Raw genomic sequence first — 22,817 nt, 5'->3', positions numbered from 1 at the left:
TCACAACTCTACCTTAGGTACGGTTCACGAGATGCAGCCCACTGATAGTCAGACGGGCAGCGGAGGCTTGTTAATAGGGTCCCGTTGGCAGCCTTTGGGTACGGAACCCTAAAAACAACATTGCGGTCTACGCTGTAATGGGGCTTGGAGACCAAGTCCAACGTTCGGCCCCGATCGATGTAACCTTGGCGGGTCGTACAGCAAGATGGATTGTATATACATAATATAATTAGCTTAAGTAAATAAACAGAAACATTATGGAATTTTATTTATTTTTTATCCCATCCGCCCAAGCAGGATATGAGTCAATGTCCGGCCATATGACCTTAGACCACACGCAGACAGTGAATAGGTTCATTATAATCGCCAACAGTGACGGACCTATGCCGGCGACCATCTGGAAATAAACCGAGTGTAACTACAGTGCGACAAGGCTCTTTTGGCATTTGAATGACATTGACAGGGGGCGCTGTTGGAGAACAAAGGTTTAGACTATTCAAATATGAACAAAGGGGACACTTGACGGCAACGTTAGTTTCGATTTTCGCCACGCGCCAAAATAGCCTCGTCGCACTGTAAGCACTTACAGATTACAGATAACTACATGTGAACGTAGTAAGTACCAAAAGAAAGAAAGAAGAAACGTTTTAGAGAGAGAGCAAGCGCCTGCCAGACCTTTATTTTATAAAAGCTGAAAGTTTGCCTGCGTATTGCCCCTCAACACTGGGAGGAACGTTTGTTTGGATCATGGTGACTTTGGGAGATAACACCTACCTAGTTGATAAAGATGTAAAAAATCTTACGTCAAAGTATCATCATCATCATCATCATCAACCGGTGGACGTCCACTGTTTGACATATATGCCTTCCCTATAGAGCGCCACCACACCCGATCCTCAGCCTTCCTCATCCAGCCACTTCCCGCCAGCCTCTTTATATCGTCGGTCCATCGTGCTGGAGGGCGTCCCACATTACGTCAAAGTATACTCAAGTCTAATTTTTGTATATTTTCTCTGGAATAGATATCACGTCATGCATTGCCCAGACACTGTGACGTGGCAACCCCCTGCCAGACGCCAGTATACGTGGTGTCTATAATGATCACGTGATAAATTTTTTAAAAACTCATAATATCTCGAGATACTATGCCATTAGGTACTATGCACTACCTGTGTTGTTGAGTTTTCGTGGCGTCTATGTATATAATATCCCGTGTGACGCACAACAGACGGAAACGTTTAAGTGCGGAAACCAGCCCAGAGCGAAGAAGTGATCAGATATTTGAAAGCTCATGTGAACATTTTACCAGTTTCCTTGGTGGGATGTGAACGTAGGATGCTATCATCGCGTAGGCCGGCGTTCCAGTGGCCAGGTGGAATGGCAGAGAAGTAGAAAGAGTGGCACTCAGCATCAGGTAGAGCGGGTTCACTTTGGACTTTAATCCCTGTGCGTAAAAATAGTTGCAAAAGTTTATTGAATGCGAAAAGAAATGCGAAAGTTTGATTTTCCGGGATTTTAAAAAGTAACCTATGTTTCGTGTTAAATTTCATCGAAATCCGTTCAACGGATGAGCCGTGAAGATGAGAATAAGGAAATGGAAATGAGAAGTAAAAATAAGTAGGTATACTCATCTACTTCAGCCGATCTAAATGCATTAAATATTTTTCGAGTTACATACGTCTTATCGTTTTCAAAAACTACTACTCATTTAATTAAATTAACATTTCTTTAAAAGAATGCTAAACAGGACCAGACTAAAAACTTACTAAGTAAAAAAAACCTTGGTCCTACGTAACATTATTTTTAAGAAACATTACTTTGTGAAAAGTCACTCGTATTTTGGCGAAAAGGACGGTACCTACCTATGTATAGCCCCTTACCACATTAGCAATACGTGCCAGTAAACAGCGCCCCACTGTGGCATTGCTGGCAAACTCCGTCAGAATCTTGCAGAACACAATAACGACGCAAGCTTGAGCTGCGAGGGGGCGAGTGGAGAACAGCGATAGAAACTTCTCGAATTCTTCTGTCATGCCGGAGTCTTCCAGGGAATCGAATGTTATGTTGGCACTCGCTTTTGAACAAAGTAAAAATGTGTAAGGATGCCTATCCACTAAAGCGAACCTCAGCGAAGTTTTTTATTCATTACCTAAATGAATAAAAACTCATTCTCACAACCTTGAATGGGAAGCTGGAAGAAATCTCTATTTAGAGATAAGCATATCTAATGTAACTTAATTTATTACTATCTAAGTACTATGTAACTACAATTTCGGTAAAAAATAAAATAAATAAGTATTTATATGGATTTCTAATTACCATAGCTGCGTCAACTATTACAGTAGCTTAGTAAGAATACTTTCGTTGGCTATTCTATTGACATACTTATTATGTAGGAAAATCTGTGAATTTTACTTTATCTTCAAAAATAATATACTTGAAAGGAAAAGCTAGGACTGACTGACTGACTGACTAATCTATCAACGCACACCTCAAACTACTGGACGTATCGGGCTGAAAGGCATGCAGATAGCTATTATTAGTCATAATATCCGCTAAGAAATGAGTTTTGAAAATTCAACTCCTAAGGGGTTTGAAGTGTATATGAAGTCGCGGGAATATAAGCTGGTTACTAATTATTATTGCAACTAACCAGTGAGAAAGATAACAGTCCAATCTACGTTATTCTTTACCATGGACCATGTCAAGAAACCTCCACTGGCAGATGTAGGTAGAGGTTCGGAGTTATCTACAATTTTTTTTTAAAGTGAACATCTTAAAAATTTACTTAAACAATGAAACTAAAACTAAAACCTTAAAAAACATAATATTATAACTAAAATATATTATTAAAAGGAGTCCCTTTAGACAAGGTTCCGAAGATACTGGCAGCGTTCCCCCTTTGAATAGCTAGGCTAATTCTTTGTCCGAGGTAGCTGCCAGCTCTTCGGTCTCCTGTGATGTCGACTAACCTTTTTGCTATTTCCTTAAAAAGTCTTATAGCGCTAGGACCCCACGGACCAAGGGTCTCGACACCGAATGGGACAAATTCATATTCGGCGCCTAGCGCCTGTTTTTGCAAAAATATATTAATATTAACCTCAGACTATTAACCGCACTTGGTCGGTGTGGTGGACTAATAGCCAAGCCCTTCTCATTCTGAGAGGAGACCCGTACTCAGTGAGCGGGCGATGATAATGATGATATTGTAAGTAAGTACAGCATTTAATTACCGTTTTGTTTTCTAAAAAACTTCAAACAGGCCAAGTTGTTTGGTATCAGGAACAGGATAAGAACGCAAATTATACACGGCACAGATGTGATTACATAACTGAAAAGAATTGTTTTTTTTTTAATGAATATTGGCCATGTTAAATGACTAATATTCCCCTTTCCTCTCCAACTAAGCGTCAGGCTTGTGCTAGGAGTAGGTACGACAATAGTGCAACGGGCGGGGTTTGAACCGTCGACCTTTCGGTTTTCAGTCCACTCCTTTACCGGTTGAGCTATTGAGGCTCTTCTGTTTCATAGAGCACTTAGTAATAAGCTAAGCTGATTCCTAACTTCATGCTAGAGCAAGGATATACAGTATGTAACCAGTAGGTCGTTTTCGTAAAACCTGCATCAATCATTATTACAATCTCAATTGTTCTGATTGGCTGAATTTGTGCGATTCTTGTTGCAACAATGCATTGTAGCCAATAGTGAGCGAGCGTCAACCAATCAGAGGTGATTGCGATAGTGACATTGTAGCTGACATTCTCCCGCAATCGCGCAGCAGAACGCTGGCAAAAACGAAGACAGGCAATAATACTGATAATCAGTGATATGATACCACAATAAAAAATGCGAAAAAACGCGAAAATAAACCCATATTTTGTTAAATTTCACGATATATTGGAAATAAAACATCTGACTGAGGCTAGAGGTCAACAAACGTTCCGTAAGTACTAAGTAGGCCACTCGGAGTCAATGCCGCGTCGTAGGCGGGGCATTGACCCGAGTTTTTAACGCTATACATTGCGGATTTGAAAAATACTAACAGCCGCACTCAGAGTCGCTTAATCTTAATCAGTACTTTGAAATTTATATGTTAGAGAAGATATCAAAAGAAAAGATATAATTAAGTAAGTTTGTATGAAAGGTACCCTCTGGTATTGAATTTATCACCACCATTATAGGACGTTGAACTATAGATCATTGCCTGAAGAATTGCTGCTATAACAACTGTAGTACAGACAACCTGAAAAAGTAACATAAAACTACAGTACCCGGCAGGAAATATTGTGCATCGGCCTTTAAAAAGAGACAGCGGTTTCGTAGCGCGTTGTCTCTGTCGTTGAGACCGACAAAAAGTCATATTAGTTATGAGAGGCAGAGACAACGCTCTACGAAGCCGAAGTCTCGTTCTGCAGGTCGATGTACAATATTTCTTGTTGGCTACTGTAGGTATACCAATAGGTATATACAAATGCAACAACTGAATTCAAAAAGTTTAATTTATTACCTATTTTAAATAAACCATTTGATTTGATTTGATTTGGTATACCAATGATGCGCGAAAATATCTTAGCCAATCATAGTAACGCGTCCGTCCGCTATTGGTTTTTTCCTACCCGCCATGTTTTTTTTTGTACGCATAAAATTATGAGCGAGATAGCACGAGTCTCTAATCTCTGTTGTTCTGTTCTTGAGTTTAAAACACAGTACAGTACGCGGCCGAAAGTTATGTACATCGGGCTTTAGAATGACATTGTAGAGCGTGTAGTGATGGCTTTGTAGAGCGTTGTCTCTGTCACTCATACCTATGTGACGTAATGTCGGTCTCAACGACAGAGACGGTGCTCTATAAATCTGGTTTCGCCTTCTTACACTTTCGGCCGCGTACTGTACATTCTTGTTTGTTGGTTTGTCTTTGTTGTAATAATTTAGTGTGTTAAGTGTTACCATTTCGGGAAATGTAATTTTCCCCATCTGCTGATATTGGTGTGCTAGCAACACAGATATAAACTGTTCTTCGTCACTAGTCAGGCTGGCTTGGAGAGCTGTGTAGTTTTGGACTCTGAAACACATTTGAAGAGTGTACATTTTTTTTATTTACTAGCTGATGCCCGCGAGTTCGTCCCGCGTGGAATTAGGTTTTTAAAAATCCCGTGGGAACTCTTTGATTTTCCTAAAAAAAATAGCCTATGTCACTCTCCAGGTCTTTATCTATATCCATGCAAAAAATCACGTCAATCCGTTGCACCGTTGCGGCGTGATTGAAGGAAAAACCAACAAACAAACACACTTTCGCATTTATATAAGATAGAGTATAGAGTATTGAACTTGGGGGTTATACTGTCTTAGTCTTGGGCACCCCTAAACTCCACGCTTCACTCACGATTCTACATGCAACACCCTCGCTACGCTCGGGAGTTACTCTGCAATCCCTCATTACGCTTGGGATTTATTCCGGCGACCGTGACGTAAGACATCACATTACCCCCATGTTGAATAATCTACTATTATAGCAGGTAAATAGGTACCCATTGTAGCCAAGCTAACTATATAGGTACTTAGTTACCTCAACATTCCCAAGAAATAGAAGTTCAGCCACAAATACAGAAACATCTCTATTATTATAGCACCAGGTAGAGTTAGTAACAAATAGCGGGGCGATTCTATCTTCGGTCCATCTGGGAAGATTCTGCAAATAAGTAGCCCCATGGTAAAGTATCAATTTTTAGGGTTCCGTACCTTGGGGTGCCAGCCAGGTAACCTCCCAGTGTGCCTGGGTGCTGCTGGTTCCTTTTGGATGCATCGGGCATCTGAGGGGAAGAGCAGATTCGGGCCGGTTTACCCCGGTAACATAGCGGTCGCTGGCTGGGTCGCGGTGGTTTGCTTCGGCGTTCCCGTGACCCAGTCGCCAAGCGACGCGCAGGAGTGCCGCTGGGGTTTAGTGGATATTCCGGTCGAAGGAAAATCGGAACCCTTATACACACTTTGTACTCAATCAGACTGCACTAGCGGGCGCGGGGGCGGGCGCGGGCGCTCGGGTCTTGGCGTCTGCGTATTCACAGTGCCGAATTGGAGTAAATGTATTCTGTGGTGCCGAACGAGCTACGACTTACGAGTGTCATTGCACATGTGTTTGGTCGTTCTCAAACTTTGACGTATTTAGAACACATGGATGAAGATTTGCTTCTATTAATGGAAAATTCATACTTGAATTGGAAATTGCAATATATGAAGTTTGGCACACACGAAATAAATAAAGGAAGAGAAAAGCAGTGCGATGTTGTACTGCAGATATAAATTCTTCCGTATTGATATCCATGACGATTGACGACGCTTCGGCGGGTGGATCAAAATGGTTTAGAACCACAGGCGTAGTCACCTAACAGACGCTATATCACTGTGAATGTGAATGATACGGGCGGACTGAGCCATTAGAATCTCCCGCGCCACCCGCGCCCGCGCCCGCCTCATGAACGCGCGCGGCTCGTGGGAGCGCACTTGTGAGCGCACTGTGAACGCAAGTGGCGTCTGCATACATTTGAATTACACGCGCCTGCGCTAGCACCCGCGCCCGCCTCCACTCTGAAAGTGCACAAAGTTGTCTGTCTGTCTGTCAAAAAACCTACAGGGTACTTCCCGTTATACCAGACATTAGGGTAAAAACCTGAAAACCGAAAACCGTGAATTTGTGATCACTTCACAAGAACAAAAAATTAAAATGCATTTTTTTTTTTTTTTTTTTTCCCATCAACCATCATCCAACCCATCGCTGGCTCCCTACAGATAATGGGTCTCCTATCAGAGTGAGAAGGGTTTTGGCCACAGTCTACCACGCTGGCCATGTGCGGATTGGCAGACTTCACACACCTTTGAGACCATTATAGAGAACTCTTAGGTATGCAGGTTTCCTCACGATGTTTTCCTTCACCGTTAAAGCAAGTGATATTTTATTACTTAAGGACGCACATAACTCCGAAAAGTTAGAGATGCGTACCCGGGATTGCACCCCCGACCTCCGATTAGGAGGCGGACATCCTAACCACTAACTATAGGCTATCACAGCGTTGTATGTATGTAAGTATGGATTAGGTAACTTAAAACAACTTACGTTGCGCAATAGTTAATAAAGAGTTGATTCGTCTCACTTCCAACAAAAGTTGCCATTCCACCTTAGAATTAATTGAAAAAAATTTAAATGATCGTATAACATTAATTGAAAGCGAGTCAAATTGAATCACGACAAAACCTTAATTAAAATTAATCGTTTATTTTATCATTATGACGATAAATTGATACTTAAAATAAATATCTTATAATATCCTTACCTATTGATGAAGAATAGGCAATGCCAATGAAGTAAAATATCGTAAAATCTGACGGTCTTGGAATACTAATGGAGTCTGACGTTACTTTGGCTATAATTTCGTAAGTTTCCAATATTCCCATCTGTGAAACCACAGAATTTAAAAAAAAAGCCAATATAACGGAAATTGCAAAACTCACAATATAAGTACCTACTTATATTGCGAGTTTTGCAAATACGTTAGTACTATTATATCTTCTGTGGTAATAGGGATTAAGTAGTTTTCTAATTACATACATACTTACTATGATCGTAATTCGTAAGCTAAAATTTTTGCATAAGGGCTGAATCGAATCAAAATTCAAATCTTTTTGAACAAAATTCTTCCGAGTTTTTTTTAAAGATTTTTTTTAAGAGATGTTTTTTTTTATTAGTCCACAAAACTGACTACCTACAATTATTGTATGATAACAAGTTAATAGATATACAGAAATATTAGTTGTCAATTGTGTCTACTAGATGTGGACGTGGCATGCGCGATTAGGTGGTACAATAACTACAGCACAACAAACACACTTATCAAAACAAACTAAACAAGAACAAAACTTGTACAAATAGCTTCTAACAAACAAAAAGAAAAAAGGTTAACTTACAACTAACAATTCACAGATTTCCTAACTTACTAACTTATCAAGGTAGGTACTGAATTTATTACAATTTACTAACTTATCAAGGTAGGTACTTAATTTATTTTTTATTGTGGGTATACTGTCACAGAAGATATCTATAACATCTCTATGACAATTTGCATTCTATATAGCGGACTATGATGTCCGAGATTGGTCTTGGCTTTTTTTTATGGAAGTCAAAAAATTACCGATAAGTGGGTAACTAATCAATTATTATCATCAAAGTAATTTTTTTTTAATTTTTGCTTCATGTTGTACCCCAGTCGTAATAGCCCCGCTGCATCTTACCTATTCGTATTTTTTTACTCCAAACAAACTTTTAAAAAATATAGAAGGAATAATTTATTGTTGCAGTCGACCACAGCAGTCGACCTTCGTACTGTGCCCTGTGGTTCAATATTCTATTTTGATATTTTATACACTGTACATTACTAACTTTCTCTAGTTCCTTCAAAATCGCCTTGACCAATGGCATCATCAGGCCACAAGCCATACAGTTGGAGAACCACATAGACAACACAGCAGTGGTGATGAATAAAAGGAAACTTAATCTGCAAAATAAAAACGGCAAATTACTTAAATCGCTGAATTTTTGTAGCCTTATAAAAATCCCAACTCTAAAGTCTTAATAAAATTGTGAATTTAAGAGTGCTCTCCATCGTCGCTCCAAGTCGATCATGAGCGCATGCTGTTCCAATCAACATTTATTGTCCCATACCCAACGGTGAGATGAACGATGTTTTAACAACGTACAATTCTACGTTTATTGTTACCTACCTAATACTTTACAGTGCGACAAGGCTCTCTTGGCACTTGAATGACATTGACACGGGGGCGCTGTTGGAGAACAAAGGCTTAGACTATTCAAACAAGAACAAAGGGGACACTTGACGGCAACGTTAGTTCCGATTTTCGCCACGCGACAAGATAGCCTTGTCGCACAATAAACAAACATAACACATTTGGATCAACTAAGTCTATAAAGCCGTTAGTTTTGAAAACTTGTTGTTTTTTGCATATACAATGAACCAAAAGCTTAATTTGCTGAAATCCGCTGAAACACGCAAAGCACGCACTTTGCAATTGTGCATTGTAAGGTCTACATCTCCTGAGGATGCTCCGGTGTCGGGGCGAAACGTGTGTGTTTTGGGATTTGTGTGGTGGTACGTATTGCTTGCAGAGTGGCTGCTTTTACTGCATGGTTAGCAGTGGGAGGGCAGGGTGCATTTCGCATGCTGCATGTTGCATCATACAGATTCGACCTGTTTTAGCAGATTAAAGCAAAATAAGCGTTTGGTTCATTGTATATCATGGACTTCCGCAAAGTAACGCCTGCTTCTATACAACGTTTTTTGCATAGTTTATTTAGGTACCTACGAATTCGCCACAAATGGTCTAAAATAGAGATATTTGAAGGTCATTCAACTTTCAATATAAATTATGCCCAGACTATGCCCTATTATAGGGCATAAATAATGACGAGATAATAAATGTAAATCGATAATCGACTTAGATTTACATCTAGAACAACAAATATTATAAGAATCTGCGGTACTTAAATACGATTGTATGGACAAGCGCGTATGAAGTGTAACCTTAACAACAATTATTTTGAAGCATACCTAAAATGTGAGCAGCCAAATATCAGCAGTATTTTAATAGCTGCTCGTTTGTGTATGTTGCTATGTTCCACGGCTAGGATCATCGCCATAACACCCAAGCAGTCCAGCACAGAGTTACTTATGCTTATCTGTTTCGTAATAAAATAATGAAATAGAATAAGGTAGAAAAAGTTTTTGAACTTTTAACTCAAATTTTTTTATTCGATTCTAAGTAGATGGCGCTAGTAGTAGGTATATATCAAGGTATATATTGTATAACTCCCGCATATAGCTATTGCGCTGGAACCATGTCTCATTAACATCGAAATGACGTAATAATAAATATACCATCAACAGCCTGTCCTCTATGCATCAGCTCGAAAATTCAGTCTTGTGCTGGCGTCACTAAAATGACGGCCACGCGCATTAGCAATTTGCGGGACTTAAACGGACTATATTATGTAGTATGTATGTACATAGATCGACCGAAAAGAGTTGAAATTAAATGAGGGCGCAACTTTCATTCTTGTGGTAGCAAATTATACTGAAACCAAAACAATATTGATTATTTGATATTTTTTTAATTACTTATATTACGCTGGGAAACTTATATTGTAATAATAAATTATATTTACCTATATATATATATATATATATATATATATATATATAATATAAACGAGTTGGACAGTTCAGTTCACTTTTAACCTTGGACGATTTAACCTAAGGACGCGCCTCGCATGATTATTCCCCTCTGTCAATAGTAATGGATTTTTAATCCACTGCGTTTATAAACACTGTTTGCGGAATCGATTTTGTCATTGTCAGAATCGTTTTCGATGTGTGACGACGTCTTACACGCTGGGTGAAAAATGCCTGTTGGTGCCGTTAGTGAGTGCAAGAACAAATCAAACACATCAAATTTACAAAAAGATGGAATTTCATTTCATAAGTAAGTATTTTTGGTGTAATAAACGCTTTCTATAAATTAAATTACATAAATTATTATAATAAAATAACAATCGAGAACTTTACCGATTCAGTAATTGAGTACGTAATAATTCGGTAGAAACGAGTCACACTAGTTACGTAAGCGGCAACCAGAAGGATTTTTGAAGGAAACGAAGATAGGCTTTTACTAAATTTATATTCTTAAATCTATATACCTATAGTCAGCAAAACCGCGGCTGTAATTTGAATCTACTTATTATAATTTATAATAAATAGTAATTTATTATAAACGTTGTTCGATATGAGACTAACCTACATTTTAAAGTGCTTATCTGACGAAATTACATCGCGGATATCGAATCGAAATATTCTTTATTATTTCTACGTAAATCTCACGTGGCGGCTGTACCTAAAGAAATTCAGGATGCCAAAACTTTTACGCTCTAAGGTGGTAATCTAGATAGATTACCCTAAAAGTCTAAAATTGGATTTCTATTTTTCGGCGGTTCTTAAACAATGTAAGATTCCGAAACCTATAAACTAACTATGGGGTGGTAACCAAGATTGATTGCCCTAAACCTAAATAAGGACTTCTATTTTACTAACAATTTTTCTGTGGGCCTAAGGCAATTTAGGCTACCGAAAGAAAGGATAATATTCTAGATAAGTATTAAATTATGATTAGGTGTAGGAAAATGGAAACAGGGAAGCAACACGAGAACAATTCAAGTGTACTTACATGTAATCCTTCCTGTAGGTACTATCTTGTCTCCTCTGTTGTATCGATTTTTGGATACTCCTTTTGGTCTTGCCGCAGGTCCGTAGATTCCGCATCCTCGTCCTCAGTTCCCTAGCTACCCTACGTAGTTACGGGGCCCGAACAACAAGGATCCGACCGATTGCGCCAGTTACGTAAGCGGCAACCAGAAGGATTTTTGAAGGAAACGAAGATAGGCTTTTACTAAATTTATATTCTTAAATCTTTACATTTTAACTTAACCTAACGTCTGCACTCTGCACCGAGGTTAGATGCAGAGTTTTACATGGTGACGACCTAAATCTAATCTAATCTAACCTAACTAAGAGACTGCGTCGAGGTGTGACGACAGACTGCCCTTCTTCACATCTCTCACTTGGTTTAAATACCTTAATGTTAAAATATAGCTAAATCCCAATTCGTTGCGGAGTCACGTATGGCAATGAGGTAGTTTCTTGCTGACCGAGCGCTGGACTTATGACCTAGTGACTTAGCCTTCAAAGATGGTTTGCAGCGTAAGTGATTTGAACTAGGTTATCGTTAGGATATGTAACACACTCCTCACGAGACTATATTTTGTTTTTTCTAAACAATAATTGCAACCCTCGATATATACAAATTAGGTTAAAATTTGAATACGCGTGAACAGCATGAAATTACGTAGTAGTACGATAGTGATTGCGGTTCGATTATCGATATCGATGAAAACATTTTCTTTATTATTAACGACTAAATTACCGTCTTCAAGTCAAGTAAAGAATAGTTATTATTAATTACCACAATTTTTTCGCTACCTATACTTGTAATAAAACTGGTCGATTTCTGTGATTTCACGTACTTAATACATTTAAAAAAAAAATTAAAGCAACGCAATTTTAGTGATAGGCGCGAAACGGGGTAGGGTGTCTCTGAACTGGGTAATATGTAGCTAAAAGGTGTACCTTTCTCAAGGATGAGGATCAGGTAATAATTTATCATAATCGTTTTATTTTTACAGATTTCCTAAAGACGCCCACTTTAAAATGAAGTGGGCACAATTGTGCGATCGAATACTACGATGAATACGCTACGCTGACCAAACACTGGTTTTAAGTAATTAAATACGTGTAATAAATTCTTACTTCTACTTTTGTTTCTGAAAAACTATCGATATATTTTAAAATATCGATACGGTAGCATCGCAAATCAATTTGACTGTCTTACACTCGTAATGTCTTTGTATGTTGATGTATATAACTTATTAGTGTGCGTAAAATGTAGTAGTGTTGAAGATTTAGATATGTGTGTGTTAATAATGACACAAAACTTTGTTGAGTGAGTGTGTCAAGTTGTCTATGTAGTGTTTCCTCGTCCCGCACCAAAAGTGACAGAAATTTTTATTCGTAATATTAGGCGCGTTACAAGTCCATAGGTTAAATCGTCCAAGCTTTTAACTTACCCTTAATATTATGCCTTCTTCTTGAATATAATAAAACTAGCGGATACCCGGCGCGTACTACTACTACGCTAAATAAAAGCTCTAAAAGTATCTTCATATTATTGTATTTATAATTATATTATACCAGTTTGGAGCAATCATTATTTACATTAACAATTTTGGACATTAATTTTAGTGTTGCTCTAAAACATTTTAGTTCTAAAATATTTGATTTCTAATCTAAACGGTCGCACTGTTCCTACTGACGTACATAACATGAGTTAAGTGTAAATAAGCAGAATAACTTACTGTGTTAATTAATTTCTTGTTGAATGTTCCCATTATGGTGAAAAATACGATTGGAAAAAATGATGTGACGCCTGGATGTAAAAAATTTCCCGTGAAAAAAATTGCAGTCACAAGGAAGACGTAAAAACTTTTGTATGTCTAGTAAAAAGTAAAAATAGGTTTTAAAATTATTAATTAAGCATTAAATTATTATGTACAATGTATAGTACGCGACATGTTGAAATGGCAATCGAGGAGAGAACGCCCCGCACAGCCTTCGCGCTAACCCGGAAAATGAGCGCGGATGACGTGCAGGTATGCGGGGCATCCCCCACATCATACCCCGATTGCTATCTCAACCTTGTCGTGGACTATAGGTAGTTAGGTAGGTAATTAGGAATAAATAAATGATTAATATTTTATTTTATTGAAAATGTCTTAACTTACTAGTTATATCTATCTTGAACTTATAGGTGCCTAGTATTTTAAGATTTTAATGTACTTACTAGTTACTTAGGTGTAATCTGAATTTCTGATGTTAGAACTTAGAACTAAGGTGCACAAAGCGAAGCAAGCGCACAGCACGCACAGTTCATAGTCCAAAACGCCCCAACTCGCGTAAAAGATAGACTTCATTTTCGCGATGAGCGGAGTTAATTAATAAAAGTAAAACTTACATTATTCTCGCCGATAAATGCAATAGGCATAAAGATTATAGGGATAACTAAAACTGATAGTGTTTTTCTATAACTCTTTAGAAACCTCTTGAATCGAACCCTGTTTGTAATAATTACGAGATTGCTTTCACTAGAAATTATTAAAATATTCAGTTAAGTGCTTAATCTATTTATTATATTCAAATATGTAAGTAAATAGCATAACAATTTGACTTACGAAGTATCCGAATCCATTATTCTAAGCTGTGATACCTAACTAAAGATTTTATTGCTCCATAAGTCTCGATGGTTATGTACACAGATATCTAATATTATTGTAGTCGAGGGAGTTATGTAGGAGTATGTTAGGTAGGAATTCTAATGTTCACTCAAAACTATTTATTTATTATATATTCAAATTAAAAGTTAATTAATTAATAATTTAAACTAAAACTAAAACCTTAAAAAATATTTTTTTTTTTTTTTTTTAATAGATATAGCGAGCAAGCGAGCAGGCGGGTCACCTGATGTTAAGTGATTACCGCCGCCCATGAACATTTGCAGCACCAGAGGAGCCGCCGATGCGTTGCCGGCCTTTTAGGAATTTGTTGGTCCGCCCCTTGAATAACCCCATGTTATAATCTAGTGGGAACACCGCCGATGGGAGTTGGTTCCACAGTTTGCACGTGCGTGGAAAGAAGGATCTGGCGCAGCGAGATAATATATTTTAGTATAATATTATAACTAAAATATATTATTAAAAGGAGTCCCTTTAGGCAAGGTTCTGAAGATACTAGTTTCCGAATATTATAGTTTTGAGTTTGATACTTTTCTCATGCAAAACCATTACTAATATTCTGGCAACATTTTAAGCTTGAATCATTAGAATCCATGGTCGTACTGTCAAAACAAAAATCAATTTAGTTGTCAAAATAACTGTGTTGTGTGAGGGTGTGCTTCAATTTGAAATTCATCGCGCATTTATCGAAGTAAAATCGTAATTGATTTTGTTTTAAATAATTCTTATTAATATAAAACATGGTTGTGGATTTAGAATACGATTTTAATGCGGCAATCGCGTCTATGGACATATTTTCCCAGCAAGATTTCGATAGTTTGAAACAGTGGATTCAAAAATTGGATAAATCAAAATTTGTGCCAAAAGATCTTACGGACAAACAGCTGTTATTATTCTATAATGCTTGTTACGGGAATTTGGATAGGACGAAGGTGTGCATTGAGAAGTATTATCAATTAAGAAAAAATGCGCCGGAGATGTTTGACAACAGAATTTTGAGTTCAGAGGAAGTACAGCCATCAGTAGAGGCACTGTAAGTAGTTCGATATTTATTTTATATTTTTCCATATTTACTTATAAATAAGTGAATATTCAAGAAGAAACCGGCTGACTGACATTAATTTAGAGGACTCGGCTAGTAATCAATATATTATATAGAAAATATTGGTAACATTATAGTCTGTGACTGTTTTCCTCTAGAGCTGATATTAGTAGCAAAAGTAAAGTAGGTACTTAAGTAGTATAATACGCAGCCTCGTGGATGTAAGGCATCTCTGATAATAATTTTCATCAAGATCTGCATAGATTAGATAGTAAAAAGGTGACAGACAGACACACTAGTTTGGAATTATGTGACTCAAATGAGCATTACATATTTTTAAAAATATCATAAAATAAAGAAGTTAATAAGTAAACTATTAATTTGTACTGTCCTTGAGTCAGTTGATGGATCAGTCAGTCAGTCAGTCACCTTTCCCTTTTATATATTTAGATGCTGGCAACTTTGTACTAGTAGAATTAGGTTTGTAATAATCCTGTGGGAACTCTGATTTTCTGAGACAAAAATGAGTCTATGCCAGTCCCCAAAGTGCAAGCTACCTCTACTACATTTCATAAAAACTGGTTAAACTGAGTGACTGAAAAGCTAGCAGACAGACATATTGTACTTTTGCATCTATAATATTTGCATGTATCTATTGTTCTGTATACCTACTTACTTAATTTCTATTTATAACGTAAATAATAATTGTAAGTAATAAATATGCAAATTATTTAGCATTGATGTTCATCTTAACATGACAGATTGCAATTGCAATTTGCATCAGCTAGAATTGCAATAAATACTGCTAGCTTAAAATTATTTTTAACTAGATGATGCCCGCGACTTCATCCGCGTAGATTTAGGGTTATTGAATATCCCGTGCGAACTCTTTAATTTTCCGGGATTAAAAGTAGCCTCTGCCACTCTCCAGGTCTTTAACTATACCCATGCAAAAAATCACGTCGATCCATTGCTCCGTTGCGACGTGATTGAGGGACAAACCAACAAACAAACAAACTTTCGCATTTATTATAAGGGTGATTTAACTCTATAGAAGTAAATATTCAAATCTTTTCAATTGTTTGAAAAATACTTAATTACAATAAGTACCTACATAGATAATATTATGTTCTAGATCAATAGGATACCATATCAAAAATAAAAAAAATCGGTCAAGTGCGAGTCAAGGCTTGCGCAACGAGGTTCTGTACTACAGTTTTTTCGACATTTTGCACGATAATTCAAAAACTATGATGCATAAAAATCTGTTTAAGAATGCACAGGTGAAGAGACCTTCATATTATGATACCCCACTTGATATAATAATCTTACTTTGAAAGTTGAAAATAGCAATAATTGTTCATGACCACAATTCAAACTTTTTTTGCGTGATGTAACCCTAAATTTACGGTTTTCAGATTTTCCCCCTTATGTCTGCTTAAGACCTATCTACCTGCCAAATTTCATGATTCTAAGTAAGTACCCTGTAGGTTTCTTGACAGGCTGACAGACAGACAACAAAGTGATCCTATAAGGGTTCCGTTTTTCCTTTTGAGGTACGGAACCCTAAAAATAGCAACAGTTGACAAGATAATCTGTAATCAATGAGCAATGGTTTACCAATTATATGATAACTTGTAGACCTTGAAATAGTCTGCTATAGTAATATTTGAAATCTGCATACTTAGCTAATTATATTAAACAAGCTTTATCATGCGAATTCATCTATAATCCGCGACAGGCCGAGATGGCAATCGGAGCGTGAAGCGAGGGGACGCCCCGCCCCGCACACCCGCACGTCACCCGCGCTCCCCTACACGGGGTTAGCGCGGGAGCTGTGCGGGTCTGTGGGACGTTCCCTCCCCGAATGCCATCTCAACCTGTCGCGTACTATACTTGATTTACTTTTGCTCAGAATAATTACTGGTCAAGTGCGTCATCAGGACTTTCCTTCAAGATTGCAATCGAAGCTCCATCTGGATCTGTCAGCATTTTGTGATTTTATAGTCAGTAAGTGACCCTTAACCTAAAAAAAAAATATTGGATCGGAAATTTTGTGCGAGGTTAAATGCTCTATTTACTGGACTATACTGGAGATTTAACATTTTTTATCCCGGACAATCATAGAGATTAGGGTCTTGGTCTTTAGTAATAAAATGGAGTGATTTTTTGTATAGCGGGAGTTTATGGGGCTAGATTCTAGAATTCATTATTAAAGCGAAATTTTTAAAAAAATCATGATTTTTTATTTATTTTTAAGTAAAATAATTAATTATTAACGTCACGCGCGCTGTACGAAAAGCGATTAATGACGTCACTGTTTGTCAATTTTTTTTACATAAAAAATATTTTCCCGCAGAAATTACTCTATTTTTATGTTAAACAATTGAAATAAATTGTCGTTTCGGATTGTGACATCATCCTGTTAACGAGTACCTACCTAATCTATTATCTAGTGTATTTATAAGTTATTTTGTTAATCATAGAGTTTTCGCTAGATTTGCGGACGAAATCGCGGGCATCATCTAGTAAATTCCGTTTATCAGTTATTATGTTACGCCGTTTAGCCAATTAGCATTTAAAGTAATAAATACCTTGCCTTGCTCAAAAGTCAAATTGCACGCGGTAAGGTTATGGATAAATATTATTTTGGAATAGAATTTTCCATTGATGAAAACAAACTTCTGATATCTTGATATTATATCCATTAATATTGTTTTTTATTAGAGTTCCATAGTGAAACAGTAAACCTCGTAGTTGCGTTCATACTCTCTCCGTCTATGATGTCACAACCATTTTAAAAACCGGCCATGTGCTAGTCAGACTCGCGCACCGAGGGTTCCGTACTACAGTCTATTTTATCTAAATTTTGCACGATAAATCAAAAACTAATATGTGAAAAGGTTACAAAAATAAATACACAGTCCAACCAAAACTCAGTAATAACGTCGTCAAAAACATACACACATATTTTTCACATAAATGTGAAAAATAAATAAGTCTGTTTTAGTATCTACAGGTAATTATTGATAGTTGAAAATTCTAATTAATTATTTGTTTATGAACACAATATGTTAATTATTTTTGTGATGTAAGCACAAATTCACTGTTTTCGAAGTTTTTCTTTTTGAGGTACGGAACCCTAAAATAAACTAAAGAGCTGTACGGTTAAAATTCAGTACTAGGGTCCCGTTGGCACCCTTCCGTACGGAATCCTAAAAACGATCATGTATGAATTATGAAGACCGCCAAAGCTTTTAGCATCTAGCATGGCTACGGAACCCAATCTCACGCGTACTCTGCTTCTGGCTCGCATTAATTAACCTGTTTTTAAAATATTTATATTTATTTGTTTTTTTAACATAAGGCAAAGATCACTACAGGAACATAAATCATGCAGAATTGCTAATTAGGTAATAACAACCGACTCGTTTATTAACGTCACAAACGTCACAAAATGCGTCAAATGGTTAAGGGGAGTTCTCATGAACGTACCTGAGGTACCCATTATATATTATAATGGGTCAGGTACGTTCATGAGAAGCTGGCGAAATAAAATTTTACAGGAGCAGCAAAAAACTGAATGAAACTTACTGCAATACGGTATTATACACCATGCGAGAAAAAAATCTAAAAACGTATAAACAAGACAGTAATAGCAACAAACAATCGAAAAATGTTCGTTTCAGTTTATACAATCGTACCTATTTAATGAATTTTAAACATTTCACTTTTTTTATCTGTTCTACAAGTACCTAGGTATCCGAAACAAAAAAAAAAACAAAAGCTAGCAGAAAGACAGACACACTCTTTTTAGTTGTTATACTTAATATTAGTATGTATTATATATTACTAGCCCGCGACTTCGTCCGCGTGGACTACACAAATTTCAAACCCCTATTTATCCCTTTAGGGGTTGAATTTTCAAAAATCCTTTCTTAGCGGATGCCTACGTCACAATAGCTATCTGCATGCCAAATTTCAGCCCGATCCGTCCAGTAGTTTGAGATGTGCGTTGATAGATCAGTCAATCAGTCAGACAGTCAGTTACCTTTTACTTTTATATATACAGATTATTATTGAGAAAATTAGCGTTACTTACTTGCTTTTAAAATTAAAATAAATTATACTAAGTACAAGGACCAAGGTAGGATATTTTCAGATCTTCTTAGATAAGATTTAACTTATTTTTGTAAAAACTACTTATTGCGCTGGTAATAAAGTCCGTTGCTACTTCTGTTATGCTCTGTCAGTCAACCATTATAATTATCTATTATTTATTTACCTTTTCCGTTGTTTGTTTATTTTTATATAAAAACTGCACTGATTTAATGAGGTTTCCAGGCAACGTTCGAGAAAATTTTCATAGATGGCGCTGAATATATTACCACCACTAAAAACGAAAAATAATACCTATATCTATATCATATATGCTTTAAATTTTTAAATTTAAATCGGATGCGAAATTAATTAATTAATTCTATTATAGTTCACAGATTTTGTGGGGAAGAAACGTAAGGAAAATTGCAGTGCACGCTAGCTGTTACTTCATCTATGTCATTGATTGACACGACCTAAACATTAAAGCATAGATCATATAGATATAGGTATTATTTTTCCTCTTTCGTGGCGACCTATGCGAAATATTCAAGAGACATCTATGAAAAATTTATTGAAGCTGTCCCTGAAACTTCCTCATTGATTGCAGGCAAGGGCGTGAATCAGTGTCTCTTATCAAATTATTATGTATCATTGTATTTAATATTTATATAAGACTTTGTTGGCGTGGATTTACGTTTTTTAAAATCCCGTGGAAACTCTTTAATTTTCCGGGATAAAAAGTAGCCTATGTCACTCTCCAGATCTTTAACCACAGATTGAGTGAATATATTTCTCTAATCCGTGTCTTTAACTATACCCATGCAATAAATGACGTCAATCCTTTGCTCCGTTGCGACGACATTTGAAGGCCAATAAACCAACAAACAAACACACTTTCACATTTATAATAAGAGTATTGACTAGATGATGCCGCAAATTCGTCCGTGTGGATTAAGGTATTTTTAAAAAACCCGTGGGAACTTTGATTTTCCGGGATAAAAATATGTCCGCGCGTATAGCCGACCCCAGTATGTAGGTACACCATTAGTCAAAATCGGTTGAGCGGAAAAAGGTAACACACAGACAGACACACCTATTATTAGTATGGAAAGAGAAAGACTTGCTGGTCTCATGCAAAAGTTTTCTTCACTGATTCTGTCCTGAATTGTACCTAGTTCCAAACTTACCAGTCACAGTGAGTATAGTCCGCGACAGGTAGAGATGGCAATCGGGGTATGAGGTGGGGGGGACGCCCCGCACATCCGTGCTCGCCCGCACCGGGATAGCGCGGGGGCTGTGCGGGTGTGCGGGGCGTTCACTCCCCGATTGCCATTTCAACCTGTCGCGTACTACAGGTAGGTACCTAAGATATATTGTATTTATATAAAACTAGCTGATCCGCCCCGGCTTCTCTCGGGCGGAGTTTAGAAAATTGAGGGGGAGGTTGAATTAAATTTTTCTCTCCGTAAGAACCATCCTCGTACTTCAAGGAATATTATAAAAAAAGAATTAGCGAAATAGGTTCAGCGGTTCTCGAGATTTGCGATGAGCAACACATTTAAGTGATTCATTTTTATATTATAGATTTAATCTTATTTCAGAGAGTTCGCACTTCTACCTGAGAAATCCTGCCAAGGGTACGACCTGATCTACCACCGTCTTCACAACACCGAACCCTCTAAGTACCACCTAGAGCCTGGCTGCAAAGTACTACTTATGACAGTTGGTAAGTTATCATGATATTATTGAATAGCCCAGTGAAGTGTGTGATGTTTTAATCTATCACCATCTAGATTCTAGCGTCTTCACAATATGGAGCCCTACTCATGACAGTTGGTAAGTTATCATGATACTATCGAGAAATCCTGCCAAGCAAGGGTACGACGCTTTTACCCTCTAGTGTTTTTATAACATGAAGCCCTACAAGAACAATTTAGAGCGTGGCTGCAACGTACTACTCATGACAGTTGGTAAGTTATCATGATATGAGAACCACACCCAACTTCTGGAACCACAGTCATCTCCTTTCAAGATTATAGGTCATCGGGAAAGCACTGGTTTTGTAGGCGGCCGAAGCGGGGAAACATCCTATAGATTTAATGATAAACAATTAAGTATTTAACTGTAGCTATAATTGAAATTGCAAATACATAAATTTGAAATAGCAAAAAGCTAACCTTTTCTGCATCGCAGGAGACCGAAGAGCTGGCAGCTACCTCGGACAAAGAATTAGCCTAGCTATTCAAAGGGGGAACGCTGCCAGTATCTTCGGAACCCTGCCTAAAGGGACTCTTTATTATTTATTTATTATTATACCATAATTATATATTTTAGTTATTATAATTATGTACTAGCTTATGCTCACGACTTCGTCCGCGTGGACTACACAAACTTCAAACACCTATTTCACCCCTTATAGGGGTTGAATTTTCAAAAATCCTTTCTTAGCGAATGCCTATGTCATAATAGCTATCTGCATGCCAAATTTCAGCCCGATCCGTCCAGTAGTTTAAGCCGTGCGTTGATAGATCAGTCGGTCAGTCAATCCTTTTATATATTTAGATTATATTTTTAAGGTTTTTAGTTTTAGGTTCATTGTTCTAGTATATATTTAAATTGAAATTAGAATTTAAATTGACCCTGATAGGCACTAGGCAGTAACTTAAGGTAATTATGACCTCATTAAAATAGCTAAACGGAAAACCTGTCTGTTGCAACCATACACCGTTTCGCAACTGCATGCGAGTGATACAAAATATTTGAGTAGCTCGGCTAACAACGTCTCATGCGCGAGCAAGGTCGGGACTACATTCATACATATTACACATTCATATAATATCATAACTTTCATTAACACGTGAACAGTGTCATATCTCAAATCAAGAAAGACTAAGATGCGTCAGTGGACAATTTCTTAGTACCTATATAAGATAATTTATAAGTTTAGGTTAAAATAAAATTACTTATTGGTCATACATTAGGCTAGATCGTAATATAATTGAGTAGCTTATTGGCACTCAACAATAAGGAAAAAAAAAAAAAAAAACTTTCATAAGGCCAGAGTTTAGCTGTTCAAATTCAAAAGACCTGCAAAGGAAATCTTGTACAGGAAAGCCAAAAAGTGAGTTCACCACCAATTTAGTGGAATGCCGTCATAAAACTTAGTATGACATCAGTACCCAGTTATTAGAAATGCGAAAGTTTGTTTGTTTGTTGGTTTTTTGGTTTGTCCTTCAATCACGTTGCAACAGTGCAACGGATTGACGTGATTTTTAGGGTTCCGTACCTCAATAGGAAAAACGGGACCCTTATAGGATCACTTTGTTGTCTGTCTGTCTGTCAAGAAACCTACAGGGTACTTCTTTCACTTCATAAACATAATAAATATGGCTGAAATCATTCCTATTTTATTTTGAACGCATAGTAGCACAATTTTTACATTCAGCCGATTTTTAGAGTTCCGTACCTCAAAAGGAAAAACGGAACCCTTATAGGATCACTTTGTTGTCTGTCGGTCTGTCAAGAAACCTACAGGGTACTTCCCGTTGACTTAGAATCATGAAATTTGGCAGGTAGGTATGTTTTATAGCAGACATTCGGGGAAAAATCTGAAAACCGTGAATTTGTGGTTACATCACACAAAAAAAATTAAATTGTGGTCATGAACTAATAAATCAGTATTTTCAATTTTCGAAGTAAGATAACTATATCAAG

General features: G+C 37.1%; 2 protein-coding genes across 5 annotated transcripts in view; one reads left to right on the top strand and one right to left on the bottom strand.

The window, feature by feature from the left end:
* Positions 1–253: 253 nt before the first annotated feature.
* LOC117985543 (protein I'm not dead yet-like) lies at positions 254–13,924 on the bottom strand. 3 transcript variants are annotated; one of them, XM_034972293.2, is made up of 15 exons: positions 13,901–13,924; positions 13,684–13,813; positions 13,028–13,165; positions 9,615–9,742; positions 8,429–8,543; positions 7,326–7,446; positions 7,109–7,169; positions 5,567–5,689; positions 4,948–5,062; positions 4,149–4,243; positions 3,234–3,331; positions 2,654–2,749; positions 1,881–2,074; positions 1,307–1,444; positions 254–397 (listed from the first exon to the last, which is right to left on the bottom strand). In XM_034972293.2, the coding sequence occupies exons 1-15, from the start codon at positions 13,915–13,917 to the stop codon at positions 266–268; spliced, it is 1,701 nt and encodes a 566-aa protein (XP_034828184.1). In that variant the 5' UTR covers positions 13,918–13,924; the 3' UTR covers positions 254–265. The 3 variants fall into 3 exon arrangements, with proteins under 3 accessions (XP_034828184.1, XP_069357011.1, XP_069357012.1); XM_069500910.1 differs by lacking the exon at positions 13,028–13,165; XM_069500911.1 differs by lacking the exons at positions 5,567–5,689; positions 7,109–7,169; positions 7,326–7,446; positions 8,429–8,543.
* Positions 13,925–14,570: 646 nt separating this feature from the next.
* Positions 14,571–22,817, top strand: part of LOC117985548 (alpha-tocopherol transfer protein-like) — a 41,089-nt gene continuing 32,842 nt past the window's right edge. Inside the window, exons 1-2 of one of the 2 annotated variants that reach the window (XM_034972304.2) lie at positions 14,571–14,993; positions 20,705–20,829. In XM_034972304.2, coding sequence (XP_034828195.1) covers positions 14,701–14,993; positions 20,705–20,829 — 418 coding nt within the window. In that variant the 5' untranslated portion in view covers positions 14,571–14,700. The remainder of the gene's footprint in view (positions 14,994–20,704; positions 20,830–22,817) is intronic. The other variant, XM_034972305.2, reaches the window with a different exon arrangement.

This window comes from Maniola hyperantus, chromosome 9, assembly GCF_902806685.2.
Source record: "Maniola hyperantus chromosome 9, iAphHyp1.2, whole genome shotgun sequence".
Lineage (NCBI taxonomy): Eukaryota > Metazoa > Arthropoda > Insecta > Lepidoptera > Nymphalidae > Maniola > Maniola hyperantus.
Note: the sequence above shows the minus strand (reverse complement) of the source record. Positions and strands in the feature narration are given on the sequence as shown.

What these genes read in the sequence shown, in the direction of transcription:
- LOC117985543 (XM_034972293.2), bottom strand. An exon ending in TTTTGAAGGAACTAGAGAAA is followed by an intron (nt 7,447 to 8,428) that starts GTTAGTAATGTA and finishes GTGGTTTCACAG; the next exon opens with ATGGGAATATTGGAAACTTA. An exon ending in GATAAATTCAATACCAGAGG is followed by an intron (nt 3,332 to 4,148) that starts GTACCTTTCATA and finishes AATTCTTTTCAG; the next exon opens with TTATGTAATCACATCTGTGC.